Source organism: Lepus europaeus, chromosome 6, assembly GCF_033115175.1.
Source record: "Lepus europaeus isolate LE1 chromosome 6, mLepTim1.pri, whole genome shotgun sequence".
Classification (NCBI taxonomy): domain Eukaryota; kingdom Metazoa; phylum Chordata; class Mammalia; order Lagomorpha; family Leporidae; genus Lepus; species Lepus europaeus.
The window spans coordinates 54,537,861-54,554,726 of NC_084832.1; the positions used below are offsets into that span (position 1 = coordinate 54,537,861).

The 16,866-nt window shown below is 40.8% G+C and overlaps 1 protein-coding gene across 2 annotated transcripts in view; it reads right to left on the bottom strand.

The window, feature by feature from the left end:
* Positions 1–9,306: 9,306 nt before the first annotated feature.
* The window catches only part of SUGT1 (SGT1 homolog, MIS12 kinetochore complex assembly cochaperone), a 55,518-nt gene continuing 47,958 nt past the window's right edge, over positions 9,307–16,866 (bottom strand). For both annotated transcript variants that reach the window (XM_062194099.1, XM_062194100.1), the window contains exon 13: positions 9,307–9,439. In XM_062194099.1, the coding sequence (XP_062050083.1) occupies positions 9,338–9,439 (102 nt within the window). In that variant the 3' untranslated portion in view covers positions 9,307–9,337. The remainder of the gene's footprint in view (positions 9,440–16,866) is intronic.

The following is a 16,866-nucleotide window of genomic DNA, read 5'->3' on the forward strand; positions in this document are numbered from 1 at the left end:
CTGGTGTGCCGGCGCCGCTAGGCAGAGGATTAGCCTAGTGAGCCACGGCGCCGGCTGTGAAAATGTTCACTTTTTTAAAAAAAAGATTTATTTATCTGAAAGGCAGAGAGAGAGAGGTGTCTTCCATCTGCTAATTCAATCTTCAATTGGCCTCAACAGTCAGAGCTGTGCTGATCTTAAGCCAGGAGCCAGGAACTTCTTCCGGGTCTCCCAGGCAGGCACAGGTACAGGGGCCCAAGGACTTGGGCCATCTTCTACTGCTTTCCCAGGCCATAGCAGAGAGCTGGATTAAAAGTAGAGCAGCTGGGACTCAAACTGGTGCCCATATGGGATGCCGGCACTGCAGGTGGCACTGCTTTACCTGCTATACTACCGCAATGGCCCTGAAAATGTTTACTTTTAACTAACGAAAACCACATAAAAAGTGATCTCAGGGTATAGATGACTAGAAAAATCTGGTAGTGAGGGAACTGGAGAACCCCAAACCTGAGAATGAGTCCACAGTAGTGTTTATATACTTATCTTTACTCCAAAATGATTTTCTGCATATAAGAGAGTAAGACTGATTAACTCTTGTTTTTTGGGAAAAAAAAAAAAATCTATCAGCTGCACTGATGAGAATAAGAATTTGTGGTTTGTAAATGGTGTGATTTTACTTTTTTAAAAGACAAATGCTAGTAGTTTTACTGAGATTCCAAATTAAAATGGAATTAAAACCACAATTCTAAAAGAAGTCCCTTAACATACTACATATGGCTTGCATTTTCTGCCACCACTGGATCTTTAAGTATTACTAAGAATACCTATTTGTTTAAGTAAAATTAACTACCATTCAAATTCATTAAAGACTTTCCTAGAAGCCCTCATGCTCTCAGAAGTGTAAGATTTAGGAACACTTAGCCTAGCTGTTAAGATGCCCATTTCCCATGTGGCAGCACCTGGGTTTGACTTCCTGGCTCTAGGTCCTGACTCCAGCCATTGGGTTCCTGTCACCCAGCTAGGAGACCTGGATTGAGTCTCAAGCTCTTGGTTTTGGCTCAGCTCAGCTGCAGGTGTTGCGGTCATTTGGGAACTGAACCAGCAGATGAAGCTCCAACTCTCGCTGCCTCTCAAAATAAAGCATAAACTTTATAAATTATACTAATAATTTTTAACTAATATATTTTCTTCAGACAGAACTTCAAATCTTCAAGTACCAAACAAGTGATGCAAATGGCCTTCTCTAGAATGTAATCTCCCAGCCTAAATCAATACAAGATCATCTGATATTAGGGGCCAGGGCGCTGTAGCATAGCGGGTAAAGCTGCTGCCTGCAGTGCCAGCATCCCATCGGGATGCCAGTTTGAGTCCTGGCTCCTGATCAGCCCAGCCCTGCCCGTTGTGGCCATTTGGGGAGTGAACCAGCAGATGGAAGAAGTCTCTCTCTGCTTCTGCCTTTCAAATAAATAAATCTTAAAAATAAAAAAAAAAAAATAGTGTCTTCCTTGTTCATGTTACCTCGGTTTTTGTGTTTGTTGTATGGCATGTTGGAGATATTTGGTTTCTTCACTGTGGTGTTTTTTCTTGTTACACTATGGCTCTATATTAGGTGGACTGTCTGCTTTCGGTGGAGCCTTAGAGGCTTGAGATGAGTGTGGATGATGAGAGCTGTGTTTGGTTCCTCAGGGTTGAGGGTGTGTCAAAGATGACACTCCCAGGTTAGGTGTGGTAAATCTCTCTTTCTTTTTTTGATTCAAAAGGGAAGTAATTCCACACAGCTGAACGGAATTGGAGGTAGTTAGCAGGCAAATGATATACCCACAGGAGCCAGAGATCAGAGCTCTTTCCCAAGGACCACACAGGGAATCTATGCTGCCCTCAGTGTGGGCTCCAATTCTCCTGCAGTCTCCCACTGGGTTGCCAAGTTAGATGCTAATCTCCTGTTATTTCACCCCTCCCCCCAGAGTCAGGTTTTTCTGCTAGGCTCAGGGCCTGTGCAGACCTGAGGTCGCCCTGCTTATGACGTATGTCCAAAATGGCGCCTGCTCTGTCTTGCTCGCCTTTGAGACGTGAGGTGAGCAGAGAGAGAGAAACTCGTGTCCGTATCGGTCACTATTTTTTTTTTTCCTCTCTCTCTTCTAGTTAGCCTGGTGAACTTTTCCCCACGGAGTTTCAAGCCTCGTTCCCTCTAGTCTCCTCTTTCCACTTGCCCGCTGGTGTCTTGGGCTATTGAGGTTCGGCTCACCTCGCGTTCCAGCGCTGGTGCGTTGATTCTGCCGCTGGTGTCCCGAACTTGGGCTCCCACGCTCTCCACGCAGGTACACTGTGAATCACTAGTTCCGGAAGAGTTTCTGCTGCTGTTTCTTCCCCTACTCTTCCTTGACCCTGCAGTATCTCCACTGTTATTAACCTGTCTCTCCCACCGGACTAATAGTGTGCTCCCTTCCTATTCCGCCATCTTGCCACTCAAGGAAGACACTATGACACCCCCAAATGAAAAAGACACCCCAATTCAAGATTATTAAGATGATGAGATCGAAGAAATGCAAGAAGCGGATCTCAAAAAATTGATAAGAACATTAAGAAGTTCTCAAAAACAAATTCTTGAACTACAGAAATCCTTAATGGACAAGATAGAAAATCTCTCTCGTGAAAATGAAATATTAAGGAGGAATCAAAATGAAATGAAACTACTAGAACAAGAAACTGTGATAGTGACAAGAAATCATAATGGAATGAAGAATTCAATAGATCAAATGACAAACACATTAGAGAGCTTTAAAAACAGAATGGGCGAAGCAGAAGAGAGAATATCGGAATTAGAAGACAGAGAACAGGAAAGGAAACAGGCAAACCAAAGAAAAGAAGAAATTAGAAATCTAAAAAATATTGTCAGGAATCTACAGGATACTATTAAAAAACCCAACATTCGGGTTCTAGGAGTTCCTGAAGGCATGGAGAGGGAGAAAGGATTAGAAGGCATTTTCAGTGACATACTAGCAGAAAATTTCCCAGGTTTGGAGAAGGACAGAGGCATCTTAGTACAGGAAGCTTATAGAACCCCTAATAAACATGACCAAAAGAGATCCTCACCACGACATGTTGTAATCAAACTCACCACAGTGAAACATAAAGAAAAGATCCTAAAATGTGCAAGAGAGAAACGTCAGATTACTCTTAGAGGATCTCCAATTAGACTCACAGCAGACTTCTCATCAGAAACCCTACAAGCTAGAAGGGAATGGCGAGACATAGCCCAGGTACTAAGAGAGAAAAACTGCCAGCCCAGAATACTATATCCTGCAAAGCTCTCATTTGTGAATGAAGGTGAAATTAAGACTTTTCATAGCAAACAGAAATTGAAAGAATTTGTTGCCACTCATCCTGCCCTGCAAAAGATGCTTAAACATGTGTTACACACAGAAACACAGAAACATGGTCACCAATATGAAAGAAGGTAAAGGAAGGAAACCTCACAGCAAAAGCTCACAGGAAGCTCAATTTCTCTTTGACATAGAATTAAACTCTGATGCTCTGTTAAAGCAATGTGTTAAAGTAATCTATTACGTTCTCTTGAGGTCTGTTACATTCTAATTGTTCAAAAACAGCTGAATTGTTATTAAGAGCTATGGATTATTTAAATATGTGCTTATTTTCAAAGATTTGAATAATCACCTTGTAACAAATTTGGTCTATGTTATGTCATGATTTTAAGGAATCCTATTTCAACCAGATATTTTGGATTTTGAGCCTTCTTGGCATTCTTGACAGGCATTCAAAAAATCAAAGTTTCAAGCAATCTGCTCTCTAAAATTTCCAATAAATCCTGGACTTTGGTTTTTCCAGTTTGGGCCCAACTGAAAAAATCGAAGGACCTATGTCTCTCATCTTAGACACCAACTAATCAGGCTATTTGGAGTATATTAGAAGGACTGTCAAGATGTGATGTGGTACCAAACTTTAAGTTTCTATAATGGAAAATGCTATCAATACAAATGTTTGAGAATTAAAAAGTCTAATGATCTTGTGTTACTAGACATGATAGTTATCTTAATGAGAAAGCCCCAGAGGCCTAAAGGGTTAAATATTGTAAAATCCTACAGGTGCTTTCAAAAATACTGTGAAGTAAGCAAGTGCCTCTTGTTGGTTGATGAGTTTATAATTTTAAACATGGCGACTTAAAGTCTTTTGTCATCCACAGTTATATATGATGTGCTGCTCATAAAACTAAAGCGTTGTTGGTTCTGTGTTTAGCTGTCCTCCTATAGGTTCCTATGGACTTTTTCCAGCCACTTCTATTGTATTCAGTAGTTTGGGATGGCTCTGTAAACAGATGAAGCCAATAATGTATTAACAGTACCAACTGAGAGAAAGTATGGTTAACTGAGGTTACTAAAAACAAAAGGCAATTCAAATCAATTGGCAATCTACAAAAAGAGTTAAAGATTTTAAAAGCTATTATTAAAATTGCTATATTGGTCTATTGTGTTATGTTCTATGTGTGTACATATTGTATGTCCACATGGGGAAATTTTATTAAGTTTTATTTTAAATGGATTATAGATAAGATTGTCCATAAATTTAAGCTGCTAAAATCAAAGATACATTTTAATTTGTGTGACCTGAATCTGTGTATCATATGTTTTAAACGTGTTGGTAGAAACTAAAAACATTTTATATGGTTGTGCTTAAGTTTACTGGTTAAACAAACTACACCATGTTAGATATTTAAGAGGTGTTTTCAAATACATGATTCTTAAAATTTATAGAAGGCATTGGACCTTCTGGTAAATGTTTTCTTAAATTGTTATCTAATGGTTGAAACGGTTTGCTAAGTATTCATGTGATATTGCTATTGTCAGCAAGCGATCTAGGACTTGCTCCCTCATTTCTCTATTCTAAGCCCAACTTGTTCTTTCATTTCTCTATTCTCTTCAAGGTAGGAAATTAATTCTATTATGAAGGAATCTGTAGGATGCACAATTTAATCTTTAGACCTTATAAAAGAGATGGCTAACATTTTTCTGGAATAGCATAGCCAAAATAAGAGCTTAAATAATAATCTCATAGCTAGATTCACTTTGCCATCAGCGAAGTATACAGTAAGTAGAAAAAACCTCCCTTTCAGACCAAAGGGAAAGAAAGTTTGTAAGTAAGAATATAATTTTCCTCATGGGCATTGTCTACCTTAGAAAAACTACTACAGGCCGGCGCAGTGGCTCAGTAGGCTAATCCTCCGCCTTGCGGCGCCGGCACACCGGGTTCTTGTGCCAGTCGGGGCACCAATCCTGTCCCGGTTGCCCCTCTTCCAGGCCAGCTCTCTGCTGTGGCCAGGGAGTGCAGCGGAGGATGGCCCAAGTCCTTGAGCCCTGCACCCCATGGGAGACCAGGATAAGTGCCTGGCTCCTACCATCGGATCAACGCGGTGCGCCGGCCGCAGCGCGCTACTGCAGCGGCCATTGGAGGGTGAACCAACGGCAAAAAGGAAGACCTTTCTCTCTCTCTCTATGTCCATTCTGCCTGTCAAAAAAAAAAAAAAAAAAAAAAAAAAAAGAAAAACTAAACTACTACAGAACATACCTGTGACTATAGACTTGTAGTTCAGGCCACCGAAGATTAGAGATGGGACACGGGCACTCCCTTGACTTGCATCCTCTGGTCTGCTTTAACACAAACCAGGAGGAAAAGAAAGCTAGGCATCAGAAGCAATGGGTGGCAGGCCTATTAATGGCTGATCTGTACAGTGATCTGCCCTCAAGGAGACCCAACAGGCCAGTCCACTGCAGTGGCTTTCAATGTGGTAAGCATGGGCTTCAGCAGAAGTCAGCTTGTGAAGAGCCCTGGCAGCTCTGCCAAGAGTTGGATCACTGGAAATGGACCTGCCCTGGAGTCGAAGGATGCTCAGGTCAGAGCCACAGATCTTATTGGCTCTAAGCTGAAAAGCCCTTCACTCAGCCCAACTTCCAAAGTGACCACTGCAGCTGAGGGGATGGTCAAGTAGGGTCAGCAACATTGCAGGCAGAACTGTAAATTTCTTGTTAGAGATGCCCCCTGCCTTTACCTGGCCAGCTCTCCTCCCAGGCCAGCCAAGTAATGAAAGTCAACAGAGTGCCTTCCCCTAGGAGGTTCACACCTCCCTTAGGATATACCCCATGTGAAGAGATAGATAGGTCTGGGCCTCTTAACTTACAAGGCCTAAAGCCCACCAGATTATTATCAAGCCCCTTCTGTCAGGTTCTATTTGCCTCTCAATCAGAAAACTTAATTGTAGCTTAGCACCTTTCTTAGCTCCTCTAATAATGACTCTGTCCTTTGTTCTAGACCCTGTCTAGCGCACTTGGGCCTCATTCCTTTGTAATCATAACCTCTACTCTACCACCAATGGCTCTACTCCCAACCTGTGTGTACTGATGGTCCTCTTCCCCACTTCATGCTATATAATTGTTCAAACCTGGTAAATACCACTCTTAGGATCATTGGTTACTATCCTCACTCTGTCTTTTATGACCTTGTCTAAATATGATCAGAGTCGGCAAACTTGGAAGGCTTCCATAGCCTTGGCAACTCATGATGACAGCCTAGGGTGGTTACTGGCGCCATAAACTAGAGTGTCAATTTGTTGGGTCAACAACAAGAGCCACTGTGCACTTGCTCCTGATGTGGGATCTCTGTCCTTGATGTACTGTACATGTACTACATGAACCAAAATTTGATAAAGATGGAAGTATGAAAAAGAAGTGAGACCAAATAACATCTATGTTAACATAGAGAATAAAAACAAAGTTAAAATACTCTTAATTGGGGCCAACCCTGTGGCGTGGTGGGCTGGGCTTCCGCCTGTGGCACCTGCATCCCCTGTGGAGGGTGCTGGTTTGTGTCCCGGCTGCTCTTCTTTCCATCTCTCTGCAAAGGCCTGGGAGGGCAGTGGAGGATGGCCCAAGTGCTTGGGCCCCTGCACCCATATGGGAGACCCAGAGGAGGCTCCTGGATCCTGGCTTAGGATCAGCCCAGCTCCAGGCCATTGCAGCCATTTGAGGAGTGAACCAGTGGATGGAGGACCTTTCTCTCTGTCCCTCCCCAGTCTGTCTGTAGTTCTGCCTCTCAAATAAATAAACAAAATATTTACCAAAAAAAGAGAGGCTCTTAATTAAAATCTTAAATTTCTGGAGGCTTATATGTTTACATTATCTAGAAAGGCAAAATAGAAGCAGTACTTCAGAGTGACACTTTTCAGCAGCTATCCAGCCTACTTTTCCAAATTTCCATGACCTATAAATCTAACATATTTAGACCAGGTTTAATTTTCTAATGCTTTTAATCAGGCATATTAGGAACACCATTTACATCAGCAAAACCTTGAATCCGCTAACACTAAGCAAATCTAGCCAACAGGTAAGTATACTCCAAATAATGTACCCTTTAAAGTACAAGCAAAAATAATACTTGAAATTTCTTGGAAAAAAACCCCTAGTATTATAATAACTTTTAAGGATTTCCTTATTTAGACTTGCAGACTATAATTATAATTCTCAGACCCTACTGATTAACAGATAAAGGAGTAAACACATACAAAGGCCAAGACCTAATGAAGAATATAAAGCTAGTGACAGAAATGTTCTAGAACTAAGAATTCTTGTCTCCAGTGTTGTCTGCTCTCATCTTGTTGCTTCTGAAGCAACGCGTTCCTCCTCCTTAGGATTAATGGTTCTGAGAATATTTAACACAGAGAATACAAAAATCACTATCTTGTTTTCCTCTGGAGAATATTCCAGAAATCCATGCAAGCAAGAATTTTGCTTTTCCCTTCAGTGCTCAAGAATCAAAAAGGCAGCTTTTCAGCTCTAAGTGGGTAGAAGAACAAGTGAATACCCCAGCAGGCTTAAACAAGCTGCAACAACAGGTGTGGGCACTAAGAAAACATCAGCCCACTGTCACTTTCCTTATGAACTCCGCTGTATCTCAGATCAAAGCACTCTTTGGGAGGCTGAAAATAGCTAACTTGTTTCCCATACACCCTACCCTCAGCTCGGTGTACACAGTAGTGCCTCACCACAAAATGTGATGATGTAACAGAGATCAACTTCTGGGACACAAAGGTGAGAAAACTATGGCCAGAAAGCAAAGTCAGATCTATAGGGCACCCACTGCCTATAATTTACAAGAGCTTAAAGCTGTAAAGAATTTTAATCACAGGCCACTTTTTTTCTGTCTCAAAATTATACTTAGTTGAGCATTCAACCATTCCATGATCCCTTCAAGAATGTCAATTTTTGCATGTCTTTTAGTTTGTTTCTTCCCATGTTATCTATATATTCTAGGCACAGTATAAATAATAAATGAGGGTACTTCAAAAAGTTTGTGGAAAGATGGAATTAAAAGGTCCATTTTGTTGCAAATATTTTGAAATTGATGCACAGTGTTTTTCACGGAAAACAAGCATTATGAAAAAAACTGGCATGGGTCAAAAAATTTTTTAACAAAATAAACTTATCTCTTAAATTTTCCTGCAAACTTTCTGAAGTATCCATGTGGATACATACTTACTCTCACGGTAGCTATTATAAACCACTGAAAACAAGACAATCATAGAAATGTGTGAGCAGAGATTTTCCAAGAAAGAAAACAAAACACAACACCCACCCCACTAGTACTGGAATCCTGCTGTAGCAAAAGCAGCAGAAAGTGGAGTTATGCTTTCCTAGATCCTTCTTTGTCCCAGCTTCACAGATTAACATCAGCACAACTAAATTTGCAGCATATTTTATACAAGAATTTGAGAGGTAACGACCAAAATCTCAGTGCAATTACAAATTATAAATACCTCCCATTAAAAAAATAATAAATGAGAATTCCTTGTGATAAATAATTTCTCAAGGTTCTCATTAAAAACTGAAAGACAAAGGTAAATAAACCAAACTTCTTCATAGAAAAATTATATTTACAACTTCATTTAAAAGCAAACACATTATAACACTGAAGTTGAAAATTTTATGCTCATCCAAAGTTGCCTGGTCTAATAAATTACAGAATACTGCATCAAAAATAAGGCAATAACCCGAGATATGCCATTGAAGATTTCTCCACTCCCACAACTAAATAGAACTATCTATCTAGTAGCAAATGATACTTCATTCAGTTTCAGCATATCTAAAATCCTTAAGGACATAAGTGATAAAAATTTGATCATTCTTCATTAGACTCTTAGAACACTTGAAGGGAAATAATTTCTAATGCACAAAGAGGTAAAGAGGTATAATCTTTCAAAAAATACTCAGTGTTCAAAATTTAAGAATGCAGTATCAACACACAATGGGCATAAGGTGAATGTATGCAATGCAGTGGTGTCAAGTTAATTTATTTAGTACTTTTTCCATTCCATATCATCAGGAGGATTGATTTCAACTTTTCTTTTACCTACATCAGACCAGTTGGTACTCAAAACCGTACCACCGGACTCCATCTGTAATAAAAGGGAAAAAAAAAGATATTAACTCCAGGACCATAATATCAAAAATGATCAAGAGCGTTTTCCTAAAAATGTTCTAAGTATACAGTCTCAAATACAGGCTCATTATAAATATATCAACAGCTCAATATAAACTCTAATAGATCACACACACACACTATATATAGCTCAATAGAAACTCAAAACATTATTTTCATTTAATCTCGTCCAGAGAGAATTTAAGAAGTTCCACAAAATTTGAAAAGGAAACTCCATTAGTAGTCAAGTAGGAGCATCAAGTTCACATACACTGTCATATAAGGCTCCATCTCTCCTTCTGCTGATTAGCACAGAGGTATATGTGGAAAAACTTTCAAATTAAAATAAAACTACCCCCTGCCCTGCAAATAATGATACAATTCTTTTTGCTGTAAGAGAGTAATCACCAGATAAATAAACTCTATGCTAGCTGGCTGGAACTTCAAAGGGACTCAACTTCATGTTTCCTCTGTGCAAAATTCAAGATACTTGAAAATGTTTTCAAAGTCAAAAGTCAGGCACATGCAAGTACACAGTATCTCAATGAAGAACTGGTTATCTACCATTTATTGAATGTACCACAACCTAGCACAACTACAAATATAATAGGGTGCCACATAACATTTAGGTCAATTAATCAAGTTTTTGTTTCAATAAGGAGACTGGGTACTTTGTAGCGAGGCTTACGTAGTTCACAGTTTCTGGAGACTGAAAGTCCAAAGAGCAAGATACCAACTCTGTTGAGAGCTATGTGGCATCATGAGTTGAATGTGTACAGAAGGAGACAAAGCTAGACAGGAAGGAGGAGGGACAGACTTGCTCTTTTATAAAATCCTCTCCTGAGAACTAATGAGGGTCTCACAAGAACTACCATCAATTCCTTCTGGGGTAACTGCTCCCAATGACTTAATAAGAACTTCCAGCCGGTGCCATGGCTTAACAGGCTAATCCTCCACCTTGCGGCGCTGGCACACCGGGTTCTAGTCCCGGTTGGGGCGCCGGATTCTGTCCCGGTTGCCCCTCTTCCAGGCCAGCTCTCTGCTATGGCCCGGGAAGGCAGTGGAGGATGGCCCAAGTGCTTGGGCCCTGCACCCGCATGGGAGACCAGGAGAAGCACCTGGCTCCTGGCTTCGGATCAGCGAGATGCGCCGGCCGCGGCGGCCATTGGAGGGTGAACCAACGGCAAAAAGGAAGACCTGTCTCTCTGTCTCTCTCTCTCACTATCCACTCTGCCTATTAAAAAAAAAAAAAAGAACTTCCTATTAGGCCCTTACCTCTTAAAGGTCCTATCATCGCGCCTAGAATCAAGAATAAACCCTTGGCAGGGTCAAACCATATCAACAGTGGTTTCATACAACAACAATGAAGCTGCAAAATTCCCATAACAGAAATGCCACAGCTGTTGGCACTGCCACTTCATAGCACATGGAATTATTCATGTTTATGATGCTGGTGTAAACTAACTTATGGTGTTACTGATCATAAGAAGTATAAGATATACAATTATATGTAGCACATAATACCTCATAATAAATGACTGTTATTATCTGTTTATTATAGCCAGTTGTGTTCATGGCAAATGTATGAAGTTATATACCCTATTACACTGGAAATTCAATGAAACCCCATGTCCTATGTGCTCTGTGATACTCCCTTACTCATTTTCCTCTGCATGAGATCTCCTCTCCAGCCCATTTCTTTTCTGTATTTTTAGTTATCCTCTCAACATGAAATGTCACCATCTCTCTGCAGTCTTCTTTGACCCTAATCAAGACTAATCTTCTACTCTTCTGTATGAACCTAATTACTATTAACATAACACCTATTACGATGCAGTTGTAATTTAAGGGTTTGCCTTCTTATATCTGCCTCCCACCCTTGCCTTCAAATAAATCTGAGAGCTCCTCAGAGTAAGGGAATATATTTTACTAATATAGTCACTCCTTGGCATCTGTGGAGAACCAGTTCCAAGACCACTGCCACCCTTCTAACCCCGTGGATACTCAAGTTCCAAAATCTGCAGATGTTCAAGTTCCTTATATAAAATGGTACAGTATTAGCACATATCTCACACACAGACTCCCAAATACTTTAATTTATCTCTAGATTAGTTATAATACCAAATGCAATGTCAATGTTATATAAATAGATGTTGTATATTGTTTGGGAAATAATGAAAGGAAAAAAAATTTTTAGTACAGACTGAGTTTCATTTTTTCTTTTTCCTAGTTTCAATCTTTGGTTGGCTGAATCCACAGAAGTGGAACTTGTAGATTCAGAGGGCTGAATACACTCACATTCTAGTTCAAAGCACAGAGGCCTGACACATGGTAGGCTTCAAATGAATGACTGAATTAAACGTGATAAGCCTGCATGATGCACTGAACCTAACAGAACTTTTCAGTTACAAAACTGAAAGAAGTAGATCCAATTTATAACCTGAATATACTCACTAATGACTAATTCCCCTTTTTCTCCTGACAGACCCCAGATCAATTTAGCATTTCTCTCAAGTTATGCTGTTCTAAATTGTCTTGTCCCAATTACAGAGGCCAGAGTCTACTGTATTTTTCTGTTTTCCCACAAGAACAGAAGTGCCTGGAATGCTCTAGGTCAGTGCTGTCACACAGAGGAGATGGTTGTCAGGGGTATATCTGGCTCACTTGCTCTCTGTACACAATGGATACATACTCTGTAGTGCTCTAGGTCAGTGCTGTCACACAGAGGAGATGGTTGTTAGGGGTATATCTGGCTGACTGACTCTCTGTACACAATGGATACATACTCTGTAGTACTCTTTTGTCTGACACACTGGTATTTTTGTACAGCACACTATAGTCCACCCAGTCAATAGTGAGAATGACTTTCCTTTCTGAGAAGACCAAATAGGTATATTTTTCCTATTCTTCCCACTAGCAAACTAAAAACCCAGAAATTACAGAAAACAAAGGAAGAAAATAAATTTACCAGAGATCGTGGGACACAAAAAATTACATGGAGTTAAATCCCTGGATTTTCTTTTGCCCTCATATATTCTAGCCTTGGAGTTGAAGAAGCTGGAAACACCAAGGTGAGTAAACCAGTAAACAAAAAAGCCTCAATAAAGGCCTGCTCTTTGTGGCCAAAGGAAGGAAAAGGAGAGCCTAGGAAGACAGAAAACTTGTAGACAATGAATTACTATAGCTAAGCACCTCACTAAGCCCCACCCGACCAGCAAGGGCTGAGCAGGGAGCTTCGACTGTCCCAGTTTCAGTGCCAATGGAAGCAAAGTTGGATGCCTGAACTTTTATGTCCTCCAGGCAGAAATGACATAGTGCCTTGCCTTCCCCGACCAACACATTATCAGACAAGGCCAACTAAAACGGGTAAGGTTTAAATAAGATCCAGATTTCATGAACAGAATATGAAAATATCCAGGATTCAACTGAAAAATTACGTGTCACTACTGGAAAACGCCAAGGATCAGAAAGATCTCAAACTAGAAGGTGGCCGGGCGCGGTGGCGCGTGCCTGTAGTCCCAGCTACTCGGGAGGCTGAGGCCGGAGGATCGCTTGAGTCCAGGAGTTCTGGGCTGTCGTGCACTATGCCGATCGGGTGTCCGCACTAAGTTCGGCATCAATATGGTGACCTCCCGGGAGCGGGGGACCACCAGGTTGCCTAAGGAGGGATGAACCGGCCCAGGTCAGAAACGGAGCAGGTCAAAACTCCCGTGCTGATCAAACTAGAAGGTGGAGGGCAGAAAGAATAATCAATAGATGCCAATATCAAGATGACAGAGATCTTGGAGCAGGTGCTGTGGTGCAGCGGGTTAAAGCCCTGGCCTGGGGCACTGGCATTCCATGTGGGTGCTGGTTCAAGTCCTGGTTGCTCTTCTTCAATCCAGCTCTCTGCTGTGGCCTGGGAAAGCAGTACAAGATGGCCCAAGTCCTTGGGCCCCTGCGCCTGTGTGGGGGACCCAGAAGAGGCTCCTGGCTCCTGGCTTCGAATTGGCTCAGCTCTGGCTGTTGCAGGCATCTGGGGAGTGAACCAGCGGATGGAGGATCTCTCTGTCTCTACCTCTCTCTGTAACTCTTTCAAATAAATAAAATAAATATAAAAAAAAAAAATGACAGATCTTAAAAATTTTCTGTTAAACACTTTAAAGTAGTCATAGGGTCTGGAGGTTGGGGCAATGTTCAAAAGTAAAATAGCTACTCAGGACACCCACATTCTGCATCAGAGTGCTGGTTCCTGTCCTAACTATCTCGTTTTGATTTAGCTTCCTGCTAATGTATATCCTGGGAGGCAGCAGGTGACAGCTTAAGTGCTTGGGTTATTACCATCCACAGACACTGGAATGGAGTTCCTGACTGCTATATTCAGCTGGCCCAAGCCTGGCTGTTGTGGACATCTGGAGAGTAAATCAGCAGATAGGCAATCTAGGCCTCTCAAAAAAAACTTTTTTAAAAAAGATTTTAAAACAGTTGTGATAAAAATGTTTCAGCAGGAAATTATAAACTGATCTAAATGAAAAAATTTTACAAGTCCCCCAAAGAATTGAAGATACAATCACCAAACATTTTAGAATTTAGAAATGCAAAACAGTAATTGCAACAAAAAGGTCAGTGTATCCCATAGGCAAAAGAAAGAAAAGTCAGTGGATGAGCAACAGCAGAAAGGAGGGGATGGAGAAAAGAAACAGTGAGCTGAAGACAGACCAATATAAATTACCTTATTGATCAGCAGAGAAAACAGACTGACATGAAATGAACAGATCCTTAGGTGTGTAGGGGACTATAACAAGATGCAACATTTGCATCATCACGGTGCAGCAAAGAGAAGACAAAGATGGGTCTGAAATACTACTCAATTTAATACCAGATGAAAAATTCCCAAATTTGGAGAGATAGAAACTAACAGAATCAAGAAGCTGAGCAAATCCTAACCAGGATAAACACAAAGAAATCCTCACCAAGATAGAGAGTATGTCACCAGCAGACCTACCCTAAAAGAATGCTTAAAGGAAATTCTTAAACAGAGAAGAAACAATAAGAAACAGAATGTTGGAACATTAGAAAGGATAAAAGGTAACTAAAAATTTGCATTAAATATAACAAGGTTTCATTTCTCTTGAGTTTTTCTAAGTTATGTACAACAACTAAGTAAAAATTTTATCCTTGGTTTTAACTATTATGTAGAGGAAATATTTAAGACAATTATAAATAAGGGAGTGATAAGGAGATGGATATAAAACATGGTACGATTTCTATACTTCAACTGGTAAAAGCACCAGTAGATGCTGAGAAGCTAGTACAATGTATCTAGGATAACATCTGGAATAACCATTTCAAAAGCTATCCAAACAAGGGGCAGGCCTTGCGGTACTATTTGTAATGCCTGCATCCCATACCAGGGTGCCACTTTGAGTCTCAGCTGCTCTGCTTCCAATCCAGCTTCTACTAATGCCCCTGGACAGACAGATGTCTTTTGCCATCCACACAGGAGACTAGTCTGGAGTTCCTGGCTCCTGGCTTCAGCCTCTCCCTTGCCGCTGTAGCCGTCTGGGGAGTGAACCAGCAGATAGAACACTTCTCTCCCTGTCAATGTGCTTTTCAAATAAATAAATGAATGAAAATTATAAAACACCATAGATAAATCACCTTAAAATGCTTGAAATGTTCAAACAACCAACAGAAAGGCAGAAATAAGAGAAACAGGGAGTAGAAAACAAAACATAAGATGGTAGCCTTAAGTTCTAGTATGTCAATAATTACATTAAATGGAAACAGTCTAGATACATAATGAAGAGACAGAAATTGGTAGATTAAAAAAAAAAATGACCCAACATGTACTCTCCATAAGAAATTCATTATCAGTATAATGACAGAGGAAAGTTGAAAGTAAAAAAATGAGGGCCAAGTGATCAGCCTAGTGGTTAAGATGTCCCCATCCCAGATCTGAATACCTGGGGATTTGATTCCTGTCTCCTGAATCTGATTTCCTGCAAATGCAGACCCTGGAAGATGCTGATGATGGCTCAAGTAATTAGGTTCCTCTCACCCACATGGATATCTGGATTGAGTTCTCAGTTTCTTTGCAGAGTGAAACTAGTGTATGAGAGATCTTTCTGTCAGTGTCTCTCTCAGTCTACATGTCTCTTTCAAAATGAAAATAGAAAGATGGAGTAAGATACATCACACAGGAGCTGGAATTATGGCATAGTAGGTAAAGCTGCCTCTTGCAACAGTGGCATCCCATATGGGCACTGGTTTGTGTCCTGGCTGTTCCACTTACAATCTAGCAACCTGCTAAAGGCCTGGGAAAAGCAGCAGAGACTGGCCCAAATACTTGGGCCCCTGCCACCCACGGGAGACATGGATGAAGCTCCCGGCTCCTGGTTTCAGTCTGGTCCAGCCCAGCTGTTGTGGCCATCTGGGGAGTGAACTAGCAGACAGATCTGCTTGTCTTTCCCTTTTTCTAACTCTGACTTTCAAATAAGTACCTGAATCCTTAAAAAAACAAACAAAAAAACAACTCTCGCTCTCTCTGCTCTCCTCTCCCCCTCTCATCTCTCTTCTCTCTGTTCTCTCTCTTCTCGTTAGCTCCTCTCCTCTCTCTCTCGCTCTCTCTTACACTTTCCTTCTCTCACCTTTTCCCTCTTGGCCCCTTCCCCCCAGTATGCTGGGTTTTCCCCAATAAACCCTTTCCCTTAAAAAAAAAAAAAAAAAAAGATACATCATCAAAATATAGAAGTGGCTATGTTAATACCAAAGTGAAGAAAATGGAATTAAATAATGACAAAAAGGCCAATCTAGGGGCCAGCATTGCAATGCTGGGTTTAAGCTATTGTTTGCAATGCCAGCATCCCCATATTGGAATACTGGGTAAATTAAAGCTGCTCCACTTCTGATGCAACTCCCAGCTTATGGCCCTGGAAAGCAGCAGAAGGTGGCCCAAGTACTTGGGACCCTGTCACCCACAGGCGAGACCTGAATAGAGTTCCTGGTCCCTGGCTTTGGCTCACTGTGCCCTTGTGGGGTGTGAACCAGTGGAGAAAAGATTTTGTCACTCTTTCAAATAAATAAATACATCCTAAAAAAAAAAAAAAAAAACACCACAAACCCAAAAGACCACTCCACCATAAGGACATAGCATTTGTAAAATGCCTATGCATCAAGCAACAAAATACATTAAAGCAAACATAACAAAAATGAAAAGGGAAATAGTGACAAATTCATCATTATAGTTAAGATAACCTCTGTACATAATCATTCAAACAAAAAGAAATTCAGCAAGAATACAAAAGACTTCTACAGGGTCATCAATCAACAGGATCTAATTGACATTTATAGAACACATACCTAAACAACAACAGCAGAGAACATTCAAGCACTCACAGATCACAGAACAAACCATGCACAGTA